Source organism: Gobio gobio (genome assembly GCF_949357685.1).
Source record: "Gobio gobio genome assembly, chromosome: 14".
NCBI lineage: Eukaryota > Metazoa > Chordata > Actinopteri > Cypriniformes > Gobionidae > Gobio > Gobio gobio.
The window spans coordinates 1,685,077-1,703,628 of NC_137107.1; the positions used below are offsets into that span (position 1 = coordinate 1,685,077).

Here is an 18,552-nt window from a genome sequence, read left to right on the forward strand (position 1 = left end):
GTAAAGTTAGGGACAGGTGTGGTGGTGTGGGTGAGTTTAAGGGTAAAGTTAGGGACAGGTGTGGTGGTGTGGGTAAGTTTAAGGGTAAAGTTAGGGACAGGTGTAGTGGTGTGGGTGAGTTTAAGGGTAAAGTTAGGGACAGGTGTGGAGGTGTGGGTAAGTTTAAGGGTAAAGTTAGGGACAGGTGTGGAGGTGTGGGTAAGTTTAAGTGTAAAGTTAGGGACAGGTGTGGTGGTGTGGGTGAGTTTAAGGGTAAAGTTAGGGACAGGTGTGGTGGTGTGGGTAAGTTTAAGTGTAAAGTTAGGGACAGGTGTGGTGGTGTGGGTGAGTTTAAGGGTAAAGTTAGGGACAGGTGTGGTGGTGTGGGTGAGTTTAAGGGTAAAGTTAGGGACAGGTGTGGTGGTGTGGGTAAGTTTAAGGGTAAAGTTAGGGACAGGTGTGGTGGTGTGGGTCAGTTTAAGGGTAAAGTTAGGGACAGGTGTGGTGGTGTGGGTAAGTTTAAGGGTAAAGTTAGGGACAGGTGTGGAGGTGTGGGTAAGTTTAAGGGTAAAGTTAGGGACAGGTGTGGTGGTGTGGGTGAGTTTAAGGGTAAAGTTAGGGACAGGTGTGGAGGTGTGGGTAAGTTTAAGGGTAAAGTTAGGGACAGGTGTGGAGGTGTGGGTAAGTTTAAGTGTAAAGTTAGGGACAGGTGTGGAGGTGTGGGTAAGTTTAAGTGTAAAGTTAGGGACAGGTGTGGTGGTGTGGGTGAGTTTAAGGGTAAAGTTAGGGACAGGTGTGGTGGTGTGGGTGAGTTTAAGGGTAAAGTTAGGGACAGGTGTGGTGGTGTGGGTAAGTTTAAGGGTAAAGTTAGGGACAGGTGTGGTGGTGTGGGTAAGTTTAAGTGTAAAGTTAGGGACAGGTGTGGTGGTGTGGGTGAGTTTAAGGGTAAAGTTAGGGACAGGTGTGGTGGTGTGGGTAAGTTTAAGGGTAAAGTTAGGGACAGGTGTGGAGGAGTGGGTAAGTTTAAGGGTAAAGTTAGGGACAGGTGTGGTGGTGTGGGTAAGTTTAAGGGTAAAGTTAGGGACAGGTGTGGAGGTGTGGGTAAGTTTAAGGGTAAAGTTAGGGACAGGTGTGGAGGTGTGGGTAAGTTTAAGGGTAGAGTTAGGGACAGGTGTGGTGGTGTGGGTAAGTTTAAGGGTAAAGTTAGGGACAGGTGTGGTGGTGTGGGTGAGTTTAAAGGTAGGGTTAGGGACAGGTGTGGAGGTGTGGGTAAGTTTAAGGGTAAAGTTAGGGACAGGTGTGGAGGTGTGGGTAAGTTTAAGGGTAAAGTTAGGGACAGGTGTGGTGGTGTGGGTAAGTTTAAGGGTAGAGTTAGGGACAGGTGTGGTGGTGTGGGTAAGTTTAAGGGTAAAGTTAGGGACAGGTGTGGTGGTGTGGGTAAGTTTAAGGGTAAAGTTAGGGACAGGTGTGTTGGTGTGGGTAAGTTTAAGGGTAAAGTTAGGGACAGGTGTGTTGGTGTGGGTAAGTTTAAGGGTAAAGTTAGGGACAGGTGTGGTGGTGTGGGTAAGTTTAAGGGTAAAGTTAGGGACAGGTGTGTTGGTGTGGGTAAGTTTAAGGGTAAAGTTAGGGACAGGTGTGGTGGTGTGGGTAAGTTTAAGGGTAAAGTTAGGGACAGGTGTGGTGGTGTGGGTAAGTTTAAGGGTAAAGTTAGGGACAGGTGTGGTGGTGTGGGTAAGTTTAAGGGTAAAGTTAGGGACAGGTGTGTTGGTGTGGGTAAGTTTAAGGGTAAAGTTAGGGACAGGTGTGTTGGTGTGGGTAAGTTTAAGGGTAAAGTTAGGGACAGGTGTGGTGGGATGAGTACGTTTAAGGGTAGGGTTAGGTGTAGGGAAGGCACCTTTTGTGAAACAGACATAGAATCGATGGAGCATTTATTTAATTTGTGCAATTTGTGCCTTTATGTTTGGTTAAGTTTGGATAATTTAATACCTGCCTTCAATTTTAAAACTATAAAATATTTGTCTTTTTCTTCTAATTATGATGATTAATTTTTGGTTAACAATATTGTGACGATGGCCAATTACTTCATACATAAATGCAGATTTAAGAACCCTCCTACTTTTTTTTTTTTTACTTTTCCTTAAAGATCTTCTTCAAATCTTTATGCCTCATACATGAGAAAAAAGCCCTTAAATTATGTAATCTTCTGAAGGTATTTTTTGAGGATAACCCTCTTGTGTAATGTAATTTTTTAAATGTAAGTACAATGTAAAACATGTATGCACATAATAAGTGCAATGTATCAAATTATTTATTAAAACATTTTAGTACATAGTAGTCAAAGCCACCTAATATAAAGTGTGTCCATTGAACCTAGTCCTAAAACGTGTGACCACTCGAGCAACTGGTTTTCATCTTGAAGATTAAATAACGGTGGTTTGTGAACGCACCTGTTCGAATGAATGGAGGCCGCTGGCTTTTCCCAAGCGCACCATGTCATCCAGGATGGCTTTCTTCAGGTCCTTTAGACATGACACAACAGACAATGTTTAGTCATTTGGTGAAAAGCAGCACATCCGTACGAGATCAGGGTCAAGTCTTACTTTATTGTCACACAGCTTGTCGAAGCATCCGTCAAACCCTTTCTTCTGAGCCCATGAGGGAAAGACCTCGGGATCCGGGACGATGATTCCCACCAGACACGACTGCACACACAATCAGTCAGCGGTTATCAGCTAGCAGCGCGGCTAACTCACTCTGGAGACATGATTCTGGAGAAGGGTAGGCGACTGACCTGCAGGCTGTCCCCGTGGACGTAGAGCTGAGACACGGGCTCACTGCGGATATAGATGTTTTCTATCTTCTCTGGGGAAATATACTCGCCTTGAGCCAACTTAAAGATGTGCTTCTTCCTGTCGATGATCTTCAGTGTGCCGTTCTGATGGACAGACAAATGGAAGGAGTTCAGATTTTATTTATTCAGCGGCACAACGGCCTGACGGACGCTAGATCTGACCACGTTTTCCTTGCCTTTTCACACCAATGTTGGGTTAAACCAACACGCTATATCGTTAAAATAAGCCTGTTCAGAGCTTGTGTTCAAGAGAAACGCAGAGTAGACTCAAGTCCAGCAATATCTATAGACCTATACACAGAACAAATACATGGTATAAATGAACTGGTTTCACTGAACCAACCTATATACATTATTTTTATGGGTTGAATCCGGTGGAAGTAGCTCTTCTTTCCCTGCCAATGACAGAATCTGTGTTTTCACTGTTATACGGTAGGGGGCGCTGTTACATATCTTCTGTAAGACTACTGAACTCCTGATCAAAACACAGGAGAAGAAGACGAAACATTGCTTATGCACATCTTGTAGTCTTTGGAAAAAAGCAATTTTCTCAGTTTTTTTGTTCAAAATGATGTTTTTTTATAGCCTGAAGTCGTCATACTCAATTCTAGTCAGAATATGAGTCTGATCTGCTCCGTTGGGCTGTGATTATGGGGCGTGTTTCAACTCAACCAGGAAAGACCTCAATTGGATAGACCTACAACCAATCAGAGCAACGGAGCGACGCATAACGTTAGTTGTCAAATGTCAACAGTGCAGTGTGTTGCCAAATCCGCAGGTTGAAGCGACCCCAATTATGTGATATACAGACCCAGGAATGCGAATTTTAATAAATGCCAAAATAACACATATTTTACCCCCCAAATGACATTTTATTCCGGAGAACCCCCCGGAAAGTTATTGGGCTTGTTTTTGGCTAGTTTTGCGTAGCAATTGGGCGGGTTTTGTTGTAAAAACTTGGCAACCCCTGAGTGTAAACGATCTTTGCCGGTGTTGTAAAAAAATAATGTAAGGATACACAGAGTACTTACCAACACCATCATAATTTCTGAGAGAAATAGTAAAGGTGAACCCATATACGAACAAGTTCTCAGTTTAGGATTAGAACAAATTCAACCCAAGCGCCTTTGATGACGTGGATGATTACGTTACTATTAATCATCTGTCCATCATCGTCTAAAACCCGCCCTGACAATTTCATTGGTCTGAACAGTTTCTGTTCGGGCATAATTACTCCTCTATGGATCAAGTCCAGACCGAACTGCCCGAGCTCAAATGTTGTGGGCGGGGCTAAGTTCGGCTGGCATCCAGGCTAGCTTTTTTATGAAACTTAATCACTTTCAAGTGTTGATTAAAAAGGAATTCATGAAGGTTTTTTGTTTAAAAGCAGAGGCTTAGATATGAATGTTCAGATATTAATACAATGATGCCATGATGCTTTTGTGAATCTGATCATGATGTTGATGGTGGCCTTCAACTTTTTTTTAAACGCTGGTGGGGAAAGAGATGAATTAGCGACTTCCTCTGTTTACAGTGCAGTGGACAGCAGAAGGACAGATGAAGGATGGTCCTGTTCGTTGTGTCTCCTGCATATTAAAGAACAAATTTCCTTCATACCGGCAGCCATTTCCCAATGTCTCCGGTGTGGAGCCATCCGTCTGTGTCCAGCGTCTCCGCCGTCCTCACAGGATCCTTCAGATAACCCTTAAAGACGTTTGGGCCTTTCACACAGACCTGAAGCACAAAAACAAAGAGAAGAATAATGGGTGATGTTTTAATAATGGCATGATCTATGTTTGGTGAGAGAGAGAGAGCTTTGTGCTCTTTGGCTCGCTCACGTCAAAACAAATGCATGGTGACATCACTGTCAATCAAGCGTAGAATCAAGAATAACCCCAGAAAACAGTATTTTATAGTTTTAGAAAATTGTACTATTTGAAAGACATGACTCTACACACGTCTACTCAAGGTGTGAGGGACATTTGAACACATATATATATATATTAGGGCTGGGCAAATTAACGCGTTTACGCGGGCGATCAATTTTTTCAGCTTAACGCATTAAAAATATTGGCCCCACTCAGTGCCGATCCTGACCTCCCTGGGGCCCTAAGCAAAATTCTGTTAAGGGGCCCTCTAACTGACCCATGATGCCGTGAGCTATGTAAACCATTTGCCATTGCCACACAGTCACACCTGACACTTCAGTGATCCCAATACAATCCTCCCTCCTTTAAACACAACAGTCGCAATACAGAATGAGGTTCAAACAAACAATATTTATTGAATAGAGTATTTCCTATAGAATATTAAGATAACAAGTGAATATTATTAAGTAAGTGAATATTAACATAAACATAAATAAGAAGAAAATAATAAATTATAACTCTGAGCTTTGGCTTTTGGGATTAACTTAGGTTCTCTCTACAGCCTGGGCATTTTCGGCATCAGTATGGGCAACACCAGTCTATTTTATTTAATATTATTAGTATTAGCTATTATTGACTAACTATTAGTAAAAATAATCAAGAATTCACATTGCAAATAGTAAAAAAATGTAATGCTTGATATCAAAAATGCATAAACTGTGAATGAATAAAAGCTAAAATGGCTTGCCATAGCATGTTAAAGTTTTTTTTTAATTTTTGTAATACATATGGTGAAGCAATTCTTGATTTATGGTTATTATTAACTGAGGGATGTGCATCCACACATTGACCAGCATGTCCAGCTAATCAACATTTTAAATTCAATATAGCCTATAAATCAAGTCAATCACTGTCAAATTATCAATACATTGCTTTCCATCTTGCATAATTAGTGCAGTGCAGTTGTATAGAGTTTTTAACTACACATTGACTGAGACTAGATAATCAGTGTCTTGTTTTAAAAGTATGTATGAATAATGTGCACTTTTGATGAGGAGTGCCATCATTCACGCCCATATATTGTACAGTCTGTCTGGTCTCCACATATATTTCTGCTTGAAAAATGTGCATTTCATTTCTTGCATATGAATGAACACATGATATCACACGCGACGCGGTTATCTTTTCCGAGCTGCAGTAAACAAACACCGTTGCACTTTGTCGTTTATCAAAAACAAACGTAATAAATAATCGTATTTTACTCTCACTTTTGTCAGGCACAAAGTGATGCAAGAGATGCACTGCCTGCCTGTACAGCTAGGTTAGCAAGACCGAAAAAACACAACAGAAATGCACATAAACTTTACTTTGCTGACATCAAACTTAGAGAGAAGACAAGTTTACCTGATTGTTGTTCCCGCAGTTCACTTTCATGTTTTTTTTTTTTTTTCCTCTTTTCATGACCAGAAGGATAGTTTCGCTTAATTTTGTCATGGATGTTGTAAACATTAATTGACGGTGACGTGACGCGCTATGACACGGGAGGAGGCGGGGCCTTGAGTAATTTGCGGGGCCCTACGCAGCTTGCGTAGTGAACGTATAGGGCTGATCGGCTCTGGCCCCACTTTATATTAGGTGGCCTTAAGTACTTTGTACTTACATAAAAAAATAAGTACAATGTACTTACTGTGTTCAAATTGTATTGCAAAACACCTTTGCTGATATTGAGGTCGGATACGGGTAGAGTTATGGACAGGTGCGGTGATATAGGTAAGTTTAAGGGCAGGGTTAGGTGTAAGGGAAGTGCCACTACAGAAATTAATTACAGACGTAATTACACGCAGGTATTTAAAAAAATGTAAGTACAATGTAAAAACATGTATGTACACAATAAGTGCATTGAGTATCACAGTATAAAATGATTAATTAAAATGTTAGTACATAGTAGTTAAGGCCACCTAATATAAAGTGGGTCCAAAATATTTAACGCAAATAATGCAGCGTCCGTTTTTATATCCATTTTTGCCGAGCATTACATGATCACGCTCCTATTCATGTAAACGCTTCCAAGCGCGACAAGACACAAGAGAACGCGCTGTATGTCAATGTCCTGTCTGTGTGTGTGTGTGTGTGTGTGTCAGTGTCCTGTGTGTGTGTGTGTGTGTGTGTGTGTGTGTGTGTGTGTGTGTGTGTGTGTGTGTGTGTGTGTGTGTGTGTGTGTGTGTGTGTGTGTGTGTGTGTGTGTGTGTGTGTGTCAGCGGCCGCTCTTAAAGTGACAGGAGCACTGATGATGCCTGTCATTAATGTTCATCCATGAACAACGGGAACAGAGAAGTGTAGCTTTAATGATGATTCATCTATATTTCACTCATTATTTATGCAGTTAAGAAAGGTGTTTGATAACTATTACATTTCTGTATATGTCTAACAGGGAAGGCCACGGGTAAAAATAACATTTATTATAATGGGGTTATGTAAAGATTGTTTTAAGTTCACTTAAATTAAAAGTAGTTTTTTTAAAGCCTAATAAATGTTGAAATTGGTGTCTTTCAGTGATACTGTAATGTAACATCATTCATGTTTCATAGACATCAGTGATACTGGCCTTCATTCATAAAAACACATTTAAAATATACTGTCTTTAAATTAATTTGGAGAGTAACTGAAATTATTACAATATCAAAATATTAAAAACGTAAAATATTAAAAACTTGCGATTAATCGCGATTAATTACAGAAAGAAATGCAATTAATTTGTTAATTTTTTTAATCGATTCCCAGCACTAGTATATATATATATATATATGTTGTACCAGGAATTGTTGAAATTGATCTATCTTTTTAAAGATGTCTCATTGCCAGTGTGTCTGAAGCGAAACAAACCTCGCCCTCTCCTTTAGCAGCGAAGTAGTTCTTCTCCGCCACATCCACCAGTTTAATGAGGTTACACGGCAGCGGAGCTCCAACATGACCTGCAGACACACAGAGAGAAGACCTCAATACACTTCCGGTTCACTGGTGTTATACAGAGACAGGCCACTGGAGGGCGGCACTGCCCCGCAGATTCACAGCCCGTCACACACTTCTACAGTCCTGCAGGATCACCCTGACCGGTCCACATCCCCTCAGGGGCAGTTCTGGGTCAGCTCAGTCCAGTGTAGAGGATTTATTTTACTGCCTTCCAAAGGTTGAGTTCAGTGAACTCCGTGTGTCACGTGACGATGTGTGGCCAATGGGAGATCGCTGTGCCCTCAGTAAAGTCTTGTATGTATTATATGTTGAAAATAGAAAAGTAGAGGGTGATATCAAGAGCTGGATGGTGTTGGTGAGAAGAGAGAACGATGTGAAAAATGTGGCGTCTCTCTCTCTCGGGTCAGAAACACAAGCGATTTATCATTCAGGGTCAGGGTCAGCTAACACTCACAGAGCACTGGAAACATGAGGAACTGATGTGGAGTCCATTAATCATCGTGTGTGTGTCTAATAATCACCGCACACTGAAGAATTATTCACATTTTGATTTACTGTTATTAATAAAAAGTTAGTTTCCTTACTCTAGACCAGGGTGTACAAACTTTTTTTAAAGGGGGCCAGATTTCGATGTTGTGGACATACCTGGGGGCCGGTCCCTTCTCTATTATATATATGTAAATTTAAATATTATTACTGAGTTAGAACTCTATTCTTATTTAAATGTAATAAGTGCTCTACTTTTAAACCACACTGCAAAAAATACTTTTCTTACTTGGTATTTCTGCCTTTTCTCCAGTCCAAATATCTAAATATTCTTAAATCAAGATGCTTTTGCTAAGGAAAATTACATATTTTTTTGTTTTTGCTTGAAACAAACTAAATTATCTGCCAATGGATTAGAAAAATAATCTTGTTTCTGTTTGGGACACAGTAAACAAGATTCCAAACAGAGACATTATTGTTCTCACCCCATTGGCAGATATATTTGCTTGTTTTAACCAAAAACTCACTTCAATTTCATTTTATTTTCCAGAAAACAAGAAAAAATATGCACAAAACTGCAAGTTGATGACAAAAATAGTCTGCAATTTGGCCTTTATTACTCATTTAATACATGTCTATATCACAAATTAAATCAAATTAGATATTAACCTACATTTCTGACAAATGACCACGTTCACAGGTAGTGTTACCACAGTAAACCCATGATAATGTTGGTGAATTGTTGTTTGAAAAGTATTTTAACGGAATGGGCTCAGCTCATTTGCACGTTAGTGTTGTTGATTAAAAGTCAGCGCTGTTTAACTGGATTTAAATGAAAACAAATCACAGAGATTCGCAGCTCGTACCGGAGACCTCTGCGCCGAACTCAAACACTTCTCATTGGCTGTTTAGTGGTCATGTGATCGAGACACTCAGCAGGTAAACACATGTTCAGAGTCAGAGCTCGAGTTGCTCTGTTTTGTTCCGCTTTTGGCGCTAAAAAAAGTCTAGTACTGCCACCTTGTGTTGACATTGTGAAACTGCACGATTTGTAAATTATCCGTGACGGGCCAAATATAATATATTTTAATGGACACTAGGGATGCAACACTACAGTTAGTCCACGGTTCAATACATACCTCGGTTTTTAACCACTGGTTTTCGGTTCGGTTCTGATGGCTTGACACATCAGTTTTTTGTTATTCTATTCTTAGGCGACAGGAACAGCAAGAGGTTAAGGAGAAAAAAGACAATTTTTTTTATTACAATACTCTTTCTTTATTTTACTTCAAAGAATTCGAAAACCTTACTTCAACTTAAAACTTTACTTTAAAAAAAACCCTTGTACACATTCCTGTATTGTATAATATAAAATAAATATATATAAAGATTTACAGTGGCAGCTCAGAGCTGTACAGCAGCATTTAAGTATGAAATTGAATGAATAAATGTAAAAATAAATCACTACATAGACGTCACTATAAAATATACATTATTCTTATTAAAGCTGCTGTATTAGTTCTTCAGTCAAGAGCAGTGAGTGATTTTCTCTTTGTCTTTTGTTGTTGTATTAACATTAAAGGAATAGTTCACTCAAAAATGAAAATTCTGTCATCGAGAAATGAACACAGGTTTGGAACAATATTAGAGTGAGTAAATAATGACATTAGAGGTGAACTGTCCCTTTAAGGCCAGTGTGTTCACTATAGGCTGCGCTGCTGTCAATTAAAGACCTGCGCTCATCTAATATACACACACACACGATTTTACTTTCACTTTAGACAGAACCGACTGTGTTTATGTTAACCTTGTGTGTATTTGACAGTATTAGCGCAGTAAGACGACTACTTAGTCCAGTAATCTCGTGTTTGAGGCGTTTAGTGCACGCGCTCGGAAAAACGCACGTTAAAACCGCGCACGCGAATGAAGGCTCTAAAATGCACTCAAATAATGAACTTTGGTGATTGTGAATAACTCTAGTGTTCTGTGAGCATAACTCTAACACTAACCTGTGATGTGAATGTATGTCATGTTGTTCAGTTTTGGGATGGAGGCAAATGATGGAATTTGTAGAAAAATAATTAATTAAATGCGAAAACCAAAAAAAAAAACGCAATTCACAAGCGCGTATTGAACCGTGAATGCCGTACCGAACGGTTTAATATTATATTGAGAATTGTGGCATCCCTAATGGACACACAGCGGCCGTTTGAAATTCTTCCCCGGGCCGCATTTGGACCCCCTGATCAAGACAGACGTCAGAAGGCCCTAATGGTTCCTCATGTGTATCTCTGCAGTCTGTGCTTTATGTCTGTATCTGAGGTCCAGCGATCAGCGGAGGTCATGTGAGTGTGTGTGTGTGTGTGTGTGTGTTCTCACCAGACGTCCAGTCTCCCGGTGTGGTGAAGGTGCATCCAGCGGTGCACTCCGTCTGCCCGTAGGCCTCGTACACCTGACAGCCCAGAGCCGCCCTCAGGAAGCCCAGCACAGACGGAGACGCCGGAGCCGCCCCGGTGATGATCATCCGCAGCCGGCCGCCCAGACTGGCCTGAGGAGACAGCGGTCAGACCGGAGTGAGTGTGTGTGTGTGTGTGTGTGTGTGTGTGTGTGTGAGAGAGAGTGTGTGTGTGTGTGTGTGTGTGAGTGTGAGTGTGTGTGTGTGTGCGTGTGTGTGTGTGTGTGTGTGTGAGTGTGTGTGTGTGTGAGTGTGTGTGTGTTTGTGTGAGTGTGAGTGTGTGTGTGTGTGCGTGTGTGTGTGTGTGTGTGTGTGTGTGTGAGTGTGTGTGTGTGTGTGTGAGTGTGTGTGTGTTTGTGTGAGTGTGTGTGTGTGTGTGTGTGTGTGCACGCACCTGGATCTTGTGGAAGAAGATCTTGTCCCAGACGCTGTCGCTGCGGATCACGCCCCGGCTCACCTCCGCTCCTTTTCTCTTAGCGGCGAAGTTCAGCAGCCAGCGCTTGGCGGAGTTATTGGCCTGACTGAAGATCTGCACACACACACACACACACACACACACACACACTGGTCACAGGGGGATATAGTTATGACTGAAGATCTGCAGCACACACACACACACACACACACACTGCCCCTAAACCTACCCATCACACACACACACACACACACTGCCCCTAAACCTACCCATCACACACACACACACACATTGCCCCTACCCATCACACACACACACACACACACACACACACATTGCCCCTACCCCTAAACCTACCCATCACACACACACACACACACACACACACACACACACATTGCCCCTACCCCTAAACCTACCTATCACACACACACACACACACTGGTCACAGGGGGAATATAGTTATGACTGAAGATCTGCAGCACACACACACACACACACACACACACTGCCCCTACCCCTAAACCTACCCATCACACACACACTCACACACACACACACACATTGCCCCTACCCCTAAACCTACCCATCACACACACACACACACACACACACACACACACACACATTGCCCCTACCCCTAAACCTACCCATCACACACACACACACACATTGCCCCTACCCCTAAACCTACCCATCACACACACACACACACACCGGTCACAGGGGGATATACAGCAGCTGATCAGTGTGTGTAAAGTGCTGTATGAATAAATCACAGTCCTGACTCAACTATGATTTATGAATTATGATGAAAAGGCTCTACCGCTGTTTAACTTCTATTCTAAAACTGAAGATTGTTTAGATAAAGAGTCATAGATCCCTATCACACACACACACACACACACACACACACACCCACACACACACAATGTGACGCCAGCCTGACACAAGTGTGTTCTGCTAGTTTCAGGAGTGTGTGTGTGTGTGTGTGTTTGTGCGTGTGTGTGTTTCATCTGACTCTGAGACGACACTCATGTATTATGTGTGTGAGTGTGTGTGTGTGTGTGTGTGTGTGTGTGTGTGTGTGTGTGTGTGTGTGTGTGTGTGTGTGTGTGTGTGTGTGTGTGTGTGTGTGTGTGTGTGTGTGTGTGTGTGTGTGTGTGTGTGTGTGTGTGTGTGTGTGTGTGTGTGTATGCAGGCCGCATCTCACCTTGTCATACATGCGGTTCAGGAGCCGGGGCACCACAGGGAATATGGTGGGCCTGAGAGCCTTCATGTCGTCCGGAAGAAGACGGATATCGCCTTGGAAAAAGCCAATCCTCCCGCCATGGCAGATCACCACCGACTGCAACAACACACACACACACAACACACACACAACACACAGTCAGAAATATTCTCCAGATGACTGAGACACCAGCACACACACGTCTGAGATCCTCCTCTACTCCAGCTGAGGTTTAGACCGGTCCAGCTGTTCCTTTCACAGACTGAGGTCAGGGGTCACATCAGGCCAAGGCCTTCAGCGCTTGGGGAAGAGGAAGCGCACACTTGTGTGTGTGTGTGTGTGTGTGTGTGTGTAGGTGTGGTCTCAGGCTCTTGTTAGTTGGCACACAGCCAGACTGTAAACTGATACAGCAGAAGAGCGGAGGACGTGTGTGTGTGTGTGTGTCTCATTGGATGAGCTATAAAGTGTGTGTGCAGACGTGGTCTCACCTCGATCAGCCTCTCGAACATGTGAGCCAGCGGCAGGAAGGAAATGAGGACGTCGTCTTGATTCGGAAAGATGACTTTCTGCAGACACACACACACACACACACACACAGAGAGAGGCTGTGGTTAGTCAGATCACAGTCTGAGCCGGCGAGCACATCTGTGCCGAAAACACTCACATCTGTCACTTTCAAGAAGCCAGCGAAGTCTGCCACGACGTTCCCATGGGTCAGCATCACTCCCTTCGGGTCTCCTGAAGGACACACACACACACACACACACAGTCACCTCAGTGTTATTCTGTACACACAGTACAGGAGGATAACAGTACTAATGTTGTGAAGTCACATTGAGCTCAGTGTGGATGTGTGACCTGTGGTTAGTTGACCCTGTGACCTCTCTGTGATCAAGAGTTAGGCATGAGCTGATGAGGCCATCTATCCATCATAAAAGTGCATCTGTCCATCATAAAAGTGCATCTGTCCATCATAAAAGTGCATCTATCCATCATAAAAGTGCATCTATCCATTATAAAAGTGCATCTGTCCATCATAAAAGTGCATCTGTCCATCATAAAAGTGCATCCGTCCATCATAAAAGTGCATCTGTCCATCATAAAAGTGCATCTGTCCATCATAAAAGTGCATCTATCCATGATAAAAGTGCATCTGTCCATCATAAAAGTGCATCTATCCATCATAAAAGTGCATCTGTCCATCATAAAAGTGCATCTGTCCATCATAAAAGTGCATCTATCCATCATAAAAGTGCATCTATCCATCATAAAAGTGCATCTGTCCATCATAAAAGTGCATCCGTCCATCATAAAAGTGCATCTGTCCATCATAAAAGTGCATCTATCCATCATAAAAGTGCATCTATCCATCATAAAAGTGCATCTGTCCATCATAAAAGTGCATCCGTCCATCATAAAAGTGCATCTGTCCATCATAAAAGTGCATCTGTCCATCATAAAAGTGCATCTATCCATGATAAAAGTGCATCTGTCCATCATAAAAGTGCATCTATCCATCATAAAAGTGCATCTGTCCATCATAAAAGTGCATCTGTCCATCATAAAAGTGCATCTGTCCATCATAAAAGTGCATATATCCATCATAAAAGTGCATCTGAAGTTGATATAAAAGTGAGTCATACACACACAGGATGAGTTTTGGGACAGTTATTTTCCTTCTTGTGTGAAGTGTCCCTCTAAGGCGCTCCAGATAACAGCATGAGTGTGTGTGAAGCGCTCTGAGATGATGGCATCAGGGCCAGTGGTTAACCACAGTAACTGCCAACACAACACTGACTGTCTTCCTCCTCAACACTAGAGGTTTAGCAGCGTCACGTCTGCATTCAGACGGAGGGAGAGATCACTGGGTTCAGTCTTCTGATCAAACGCTCTCGAGATAAACAGAGGACAGGAAGGGAGGACGTGACACCTGACCCGCTGAAGGAGGAGAGGAGGAGAGGAGGAGGAGAGGAGGAGAGGAGGAGAGGCTCTCCAGCGTGTTCATGGTGTCTCTGCTACAGGTGATGATTTACTGAGGACACAGCTGATATCCGGCTTTACCACGCTCCATATCACTCCACTGACTCTATCACAGGCATGAGTGTAGCAATAACACTGGAATAATCCCCAGAATCCCAGGGGAGCCGGAGATAAAGGCTAGCGGTGGTTGAACTGGAATATCTGTGAACTACTGACTGTGACTGAGATGTGATTATTGTCACATGCCCCTGATGTCCACCAGAGGGCCCTGCCCCACTCATGCCCCTGATGTCCACCAGAGGGCCCTGCCCCACTCATGCCCCTGATGTCCACCAGAGGGCCCTGCCCCACTCATGCCCCTGATGTCCACCAGAGGGCCCTGCCCCACTCATGCCCCTGATGTCCACCAGAGGGCCCTGCCCCACTCATGCCCCTGATGTCCACCAGAGGGCCCTGCCCCACTCATGCCCCTGATGTCCACCAGAGGGCCCTGCCCCACTCATGACTCACTCAGCCTGTGATTGGCTCTGTGTTAATGCCTGTCCTGTGTTCTCACTCATCCTCTGAGAACCCAACATGTGTTCCTGCTCTCCTACATTCACATGCATATGACAAACAAACAGCAACATATATATATATATATTGTAGCATTGTTGTAGAGCTGGGTTAGTTTAGGTCAGGTTGGGTCGGGTTAAATTGGGTTAGATTTGGGGTTAGGTTAGTTTGGATTAGGTTTTGTTGGGTCAGGTTAGTTTGTATTAGGTTTTGTTGGGTTGTGTTGGGTTGGGTTAGTTTGGATTACGTTTTGTTAGGGTTGGGTTAGGTTTGGGGTTAGGTTAGTTTGGATTAGGTTTTGTTGGGTTTTGTTGGGTTGTGTTGGGTTGGGTTGGGTTAGTTTGGATTACGTTTTGTTGGGTTGGGTTAGGTTTGGGGTTAGGTTAGTTTGGATTAGGTTTTGTTGGGTTTTGTTGGGTTGTGTTGGGTTGGGTTAGGTTAGTTTGGATTAGGTTTTGTTGGGTTGTGTTGGGTTAGGTTAGTTTGGATTAGGTTTTGTTGGGTTTTGTTGGATTGTGTTGTGTTGGATTGGGTTAGGTTAGTTTGGATTAGGTTTTGTTGGGTTTTGTTGGATTGTGTTGGGTTGGGTTAGGTTAGTTTGGATTAGGTTTTGTTGGGTTGGGTTGGGTTGGGTTAGGTTAGTTTGGATTAGGTTTTTTTGGGTTGTGTTGGGTTGGGTTAGGTTAGTTTGTATTAGGTTTTGTTGGGTTGTGTTGGGTTGGCTTAGGTTAGTTTGTATTAGGTTTTGTTGGGTTGTGTTGGGTTGGGTTAGGTTTGGGGTTAGGTTAGTTTGGATTAGGTTTTGTTGGGTTGTGTTGGGTTGTGTTAGGTTGGGTTAGGTTAGTTTGAATTAGGTTTTGTTGGGTTGTGTTAGGTTTGGGGTTAGGTTAGTTTGGATTAGGTTTTGTTGGGTTTTGTTGGGTTGTGTTAGGTTGGGTTAGGTTAGTTTGAATTTGGTTTTGTTGGGTTGGTTTAGGTTTGGGGTTAGGTTAGTTTGGATTAGGTTTTGTTGGGTTATGTTGAGTTGTGTTGGGTTGGGTTAGGTTAGTTTGGATTAGGTTTTGTTGGGCTGTGTTGGGTTATGTTAGTTTGGATTAGGTTTTGTTGGGTTATGTTGTGTTGGGTTAGGTTAGTTTGGATTAGGTTTTGTTGGGTTGGGTTGGGTTAGGTTAGTTTGGATTAGGTTTTGTTGGGTTGGGTTAGGTTTGGGGTTAGGTTCGTTTGGATTAGGTTTTGTTGGGTTGTGTTGGGTTGGGATAGGTTAGTTTGGATTAGGTTTTGTTGGGTTGTGTTAGGTTAGTTTGGATTAGGTTTTGTTGGGTTGTGTTGGGTTGGGTTAGGTTAGTTTGTATTAGGTTTTGTTGTGTTGGGTTGGGTTGGGTTAGGTTAGTTTGCATTAGGTTTTGTTGGGTTGTGTTGGTTGTGTTGTGTTGTGTTGGGTTGGGTTAGGTTTGGGGTTAGGTTAGTTTGGATTAGGTTTTGTTGAGATGTGTTGTCTCAGTCGGATAAAGGTGGCTTGCCCACTTCAGGTTGGTCCTGCCTCAAGTGGAGGAGTTCAGGTATCTAGGGGTCTTGTTCACGAGTGAGGGGAGGATGGAACGGGAGATTGACAGACGGATCGGTGCAGCTTCTGCAGTAATGCGGTCGATGTACCGGTCTGTCGTGGTAAAGAAGGAGCTGAGCTGTAAGGCAAAGCTCTCGATTTACCGGTCAATCTACGTTCCTACTCTCACCTATGGTCATGAGCTGTGGGTCATGACCGAAAGGACAAGATCCCGGATACAGGCGGCCGAAATGAGCTTTCTCCGTAGGGTGGCTGGGCGCTCCATTAGAGATAGGGTGAGGAGCTCAGTCACTCGGGAGGAACTCGGAGTAGAGCCGCTGCTCCTCCACATCGAGAGGAGCTAGCTGAGGCGGCTCGGGCAGGGAGGTGTTCCAGGCACGTCCCACCGGGAGGAGGCCCTGGGGAAGACCTAGGACACGCTGGAGGGATTATGTCTCCCGGCTGGCCTGGGAACGCCTCAGGGTTCCCCCGGAAGAGATGGAGGAAGTGGCTAGGAAGAGGGAAGTCTGGGCATCTCTGCTTAGACTGTTGTCCCCGCGACCCAGCCCCGGATAAGCGGAAGATGATGGATGGATGGATGGGTTGGGTTGGGTTAGGTTTGGATTAGGTTTTGTTGAGTTGTGTTGGGTTAGGATTAGGGTTTTGTTGGGTTGTGTTGGGTTGGGTTAGATTTGGGGTTAGGTTAGGTTAGGTTTGGTTACGTTGGGCTTGATTGGGTTAGGTTTAGGTTGGGTTTGGCTAGTTTGGGTTTGGTTAGGTTTGGTTAGGTTTGGTTACGTTGGGCTTGGTTGGGTTAGGTTAGTTTGGGTTAGGTTAGGGATAGGGTTGGGTTGGGTTTCGTTGTGTTAGGGTTAACCTGTGACAGAAGAGAATGCGGAGCTGCATTGACTGACCTGTGGTTCCACTGGTGAAGCAGACGATGGACAGGTCATCTGGTGCTGGGGGCTGTGAGAACACATCAAACTGTTACTGGACAACAAGATGAATATAAATGAAGAGCACAGATCACAGATCACAGATCCCAGATCCCAGATCCCAGATCACACTGGTCTCAGCAGACACACCAGCAACTCTACACTGCCGTCCCAGAGGCTCCAGAGGAGCCCGATCTGCTTCAGACCTGAAGAGAGTTAGCAGACGCCTTCCTATCTCATGAATCTAGCGGAACATGAGGAACACTCATATCTGGACAGTGGACAGCTGAGGGACGCCAGGTGTCATTCACAGAAGAAAACAGAGACATTCAAATAATAATGTAAGATGTAAGATATGTGGGATGCTTGTAGAAGAAATATAGTCATAAATCATTCGCTTGAAGTTGTTAGACTGTGTTCAGACTGCAGATGTGTGTGTGTGTGTGTGTGTCCAGACATAGGGTTGGGTTTGGTATGTGACGAGCCTTTCAGAAGGAAAACATCATCTGCTCTTCAGATGCTCCGGCGTGGACAATGTTGCCATTATCACTGTGTGTCGTGTTTACAGTGAAGCAAGAGACAAGTGAACTCTGATGGACCCTTTAACACTATCAGTAGTGTTGCATCTACATGTCTACTATTAGAGGTTTAGTAGAGTATTAGTAGACTGGTAGGGTTAGAATGAGTAAAGTATAGTGAGTAGAATGTTGGCCAATATTAAGCAGACAGTCTACACTGTAAAATCCAACAGTTGTTCGTACTAAGACTTTTTTAGTAAACTTTACTTAATGTCCAATAATTTGTTGAATTTACTTAAAACAATTAAGTAATCTGAACTATTTGCATGGTATGCCTTCGTTACTTAGAAAACTCAAGTAAACATTACTTGACTGGTTTGAGTACCATTTGGCCAAAGCAAAAAAACAAGCAGGTGGACGGGCAAAGTGTTTTTGAGGCGGTGCAATTTTTTATAGACTTATCACTCATTTCCTCCACTTCCTCTCACCATAATTGTGATCAGTGTTCCCTTTGGTTGGACACTTAAGTAAACTGAACTAATTACACTGTAAAAACGAATTAGTTCAGTTTACTTAATTAAATTGTGCAAAACTTGTTGCCTTAATTCAATTAAGTAAGCATTACTTAATTGCGTTAAGTTGTTCTTACTTAAACCGTTTAAGTTTTGTCAACTTAATTCTATCTGGGATCTGAGGAACTACTCCCAGAGTGCATTGTGGCGTGAATAAATTAATTGCTTCGTTTTACTATTTTTGGCTTTATTTT

General features: G+C 43.1%; 1 protein-coding gene across 4 annotated transcripts in view; it reads right to left on the reverse strand.

The window, feature by feature from the left end:
- acsl6 (acyl-CoA synthetase long chain family member 6) overlaps window positions 1-18,552 on the reverse strand; it is a 53,227-nt gene that overhangs the window by 3,566 nt on the left and 31,109 nt on the right. For all 4 annotated transcript variants that reach the window (XM_079834210.1, XM_079834208.1, XM_079834207.1 and 1 more), the window contains exons 9-19: window positions 17,248-17,299; window positions 12,920-12,993; window positions 12,744-12,821; window positions 12,238-12,372; window positions 11,004-11,138; window positions 10,534-10,702; window positions 7,582-7,670; window positions 4,448-4,564; window positions 2,771-2,914; window positions 2,580-2,681; window positions 2,427-2,498 (exon numbers count right to left, since the gene is read on the reverse strand). In XM_079834210.1, coding sequence (XP_079690336.1) covers window positions 2,427-2,498; window positions 2,580-2,681; window positions 2,771-2,914; window positions 4,448-4,564; window positions 7,582-7,670; window positions 10,534-10,702; window positions 11,004-11,138; window positions 12,238-12,372; window positions 12,744-12,821; window positions 12,920-12,993; window positions 17,248-17,299 — 1,167 coding nt within the window. The remainder of the gene's footprint in view (window positions 1-2,426; window positions 2,499-2,579; window positions 2,682-2,770; window positions 2,915-4,447; window positions 4,565-7,581; window positions 7,671-10,533; window positions 10,703-11,003; window positions 11,139-12,237; window positions 12,373-12,743; window positions 12,822-12,919; window positions 12,994-17,247; window positions 17,300-18,552) is intronic.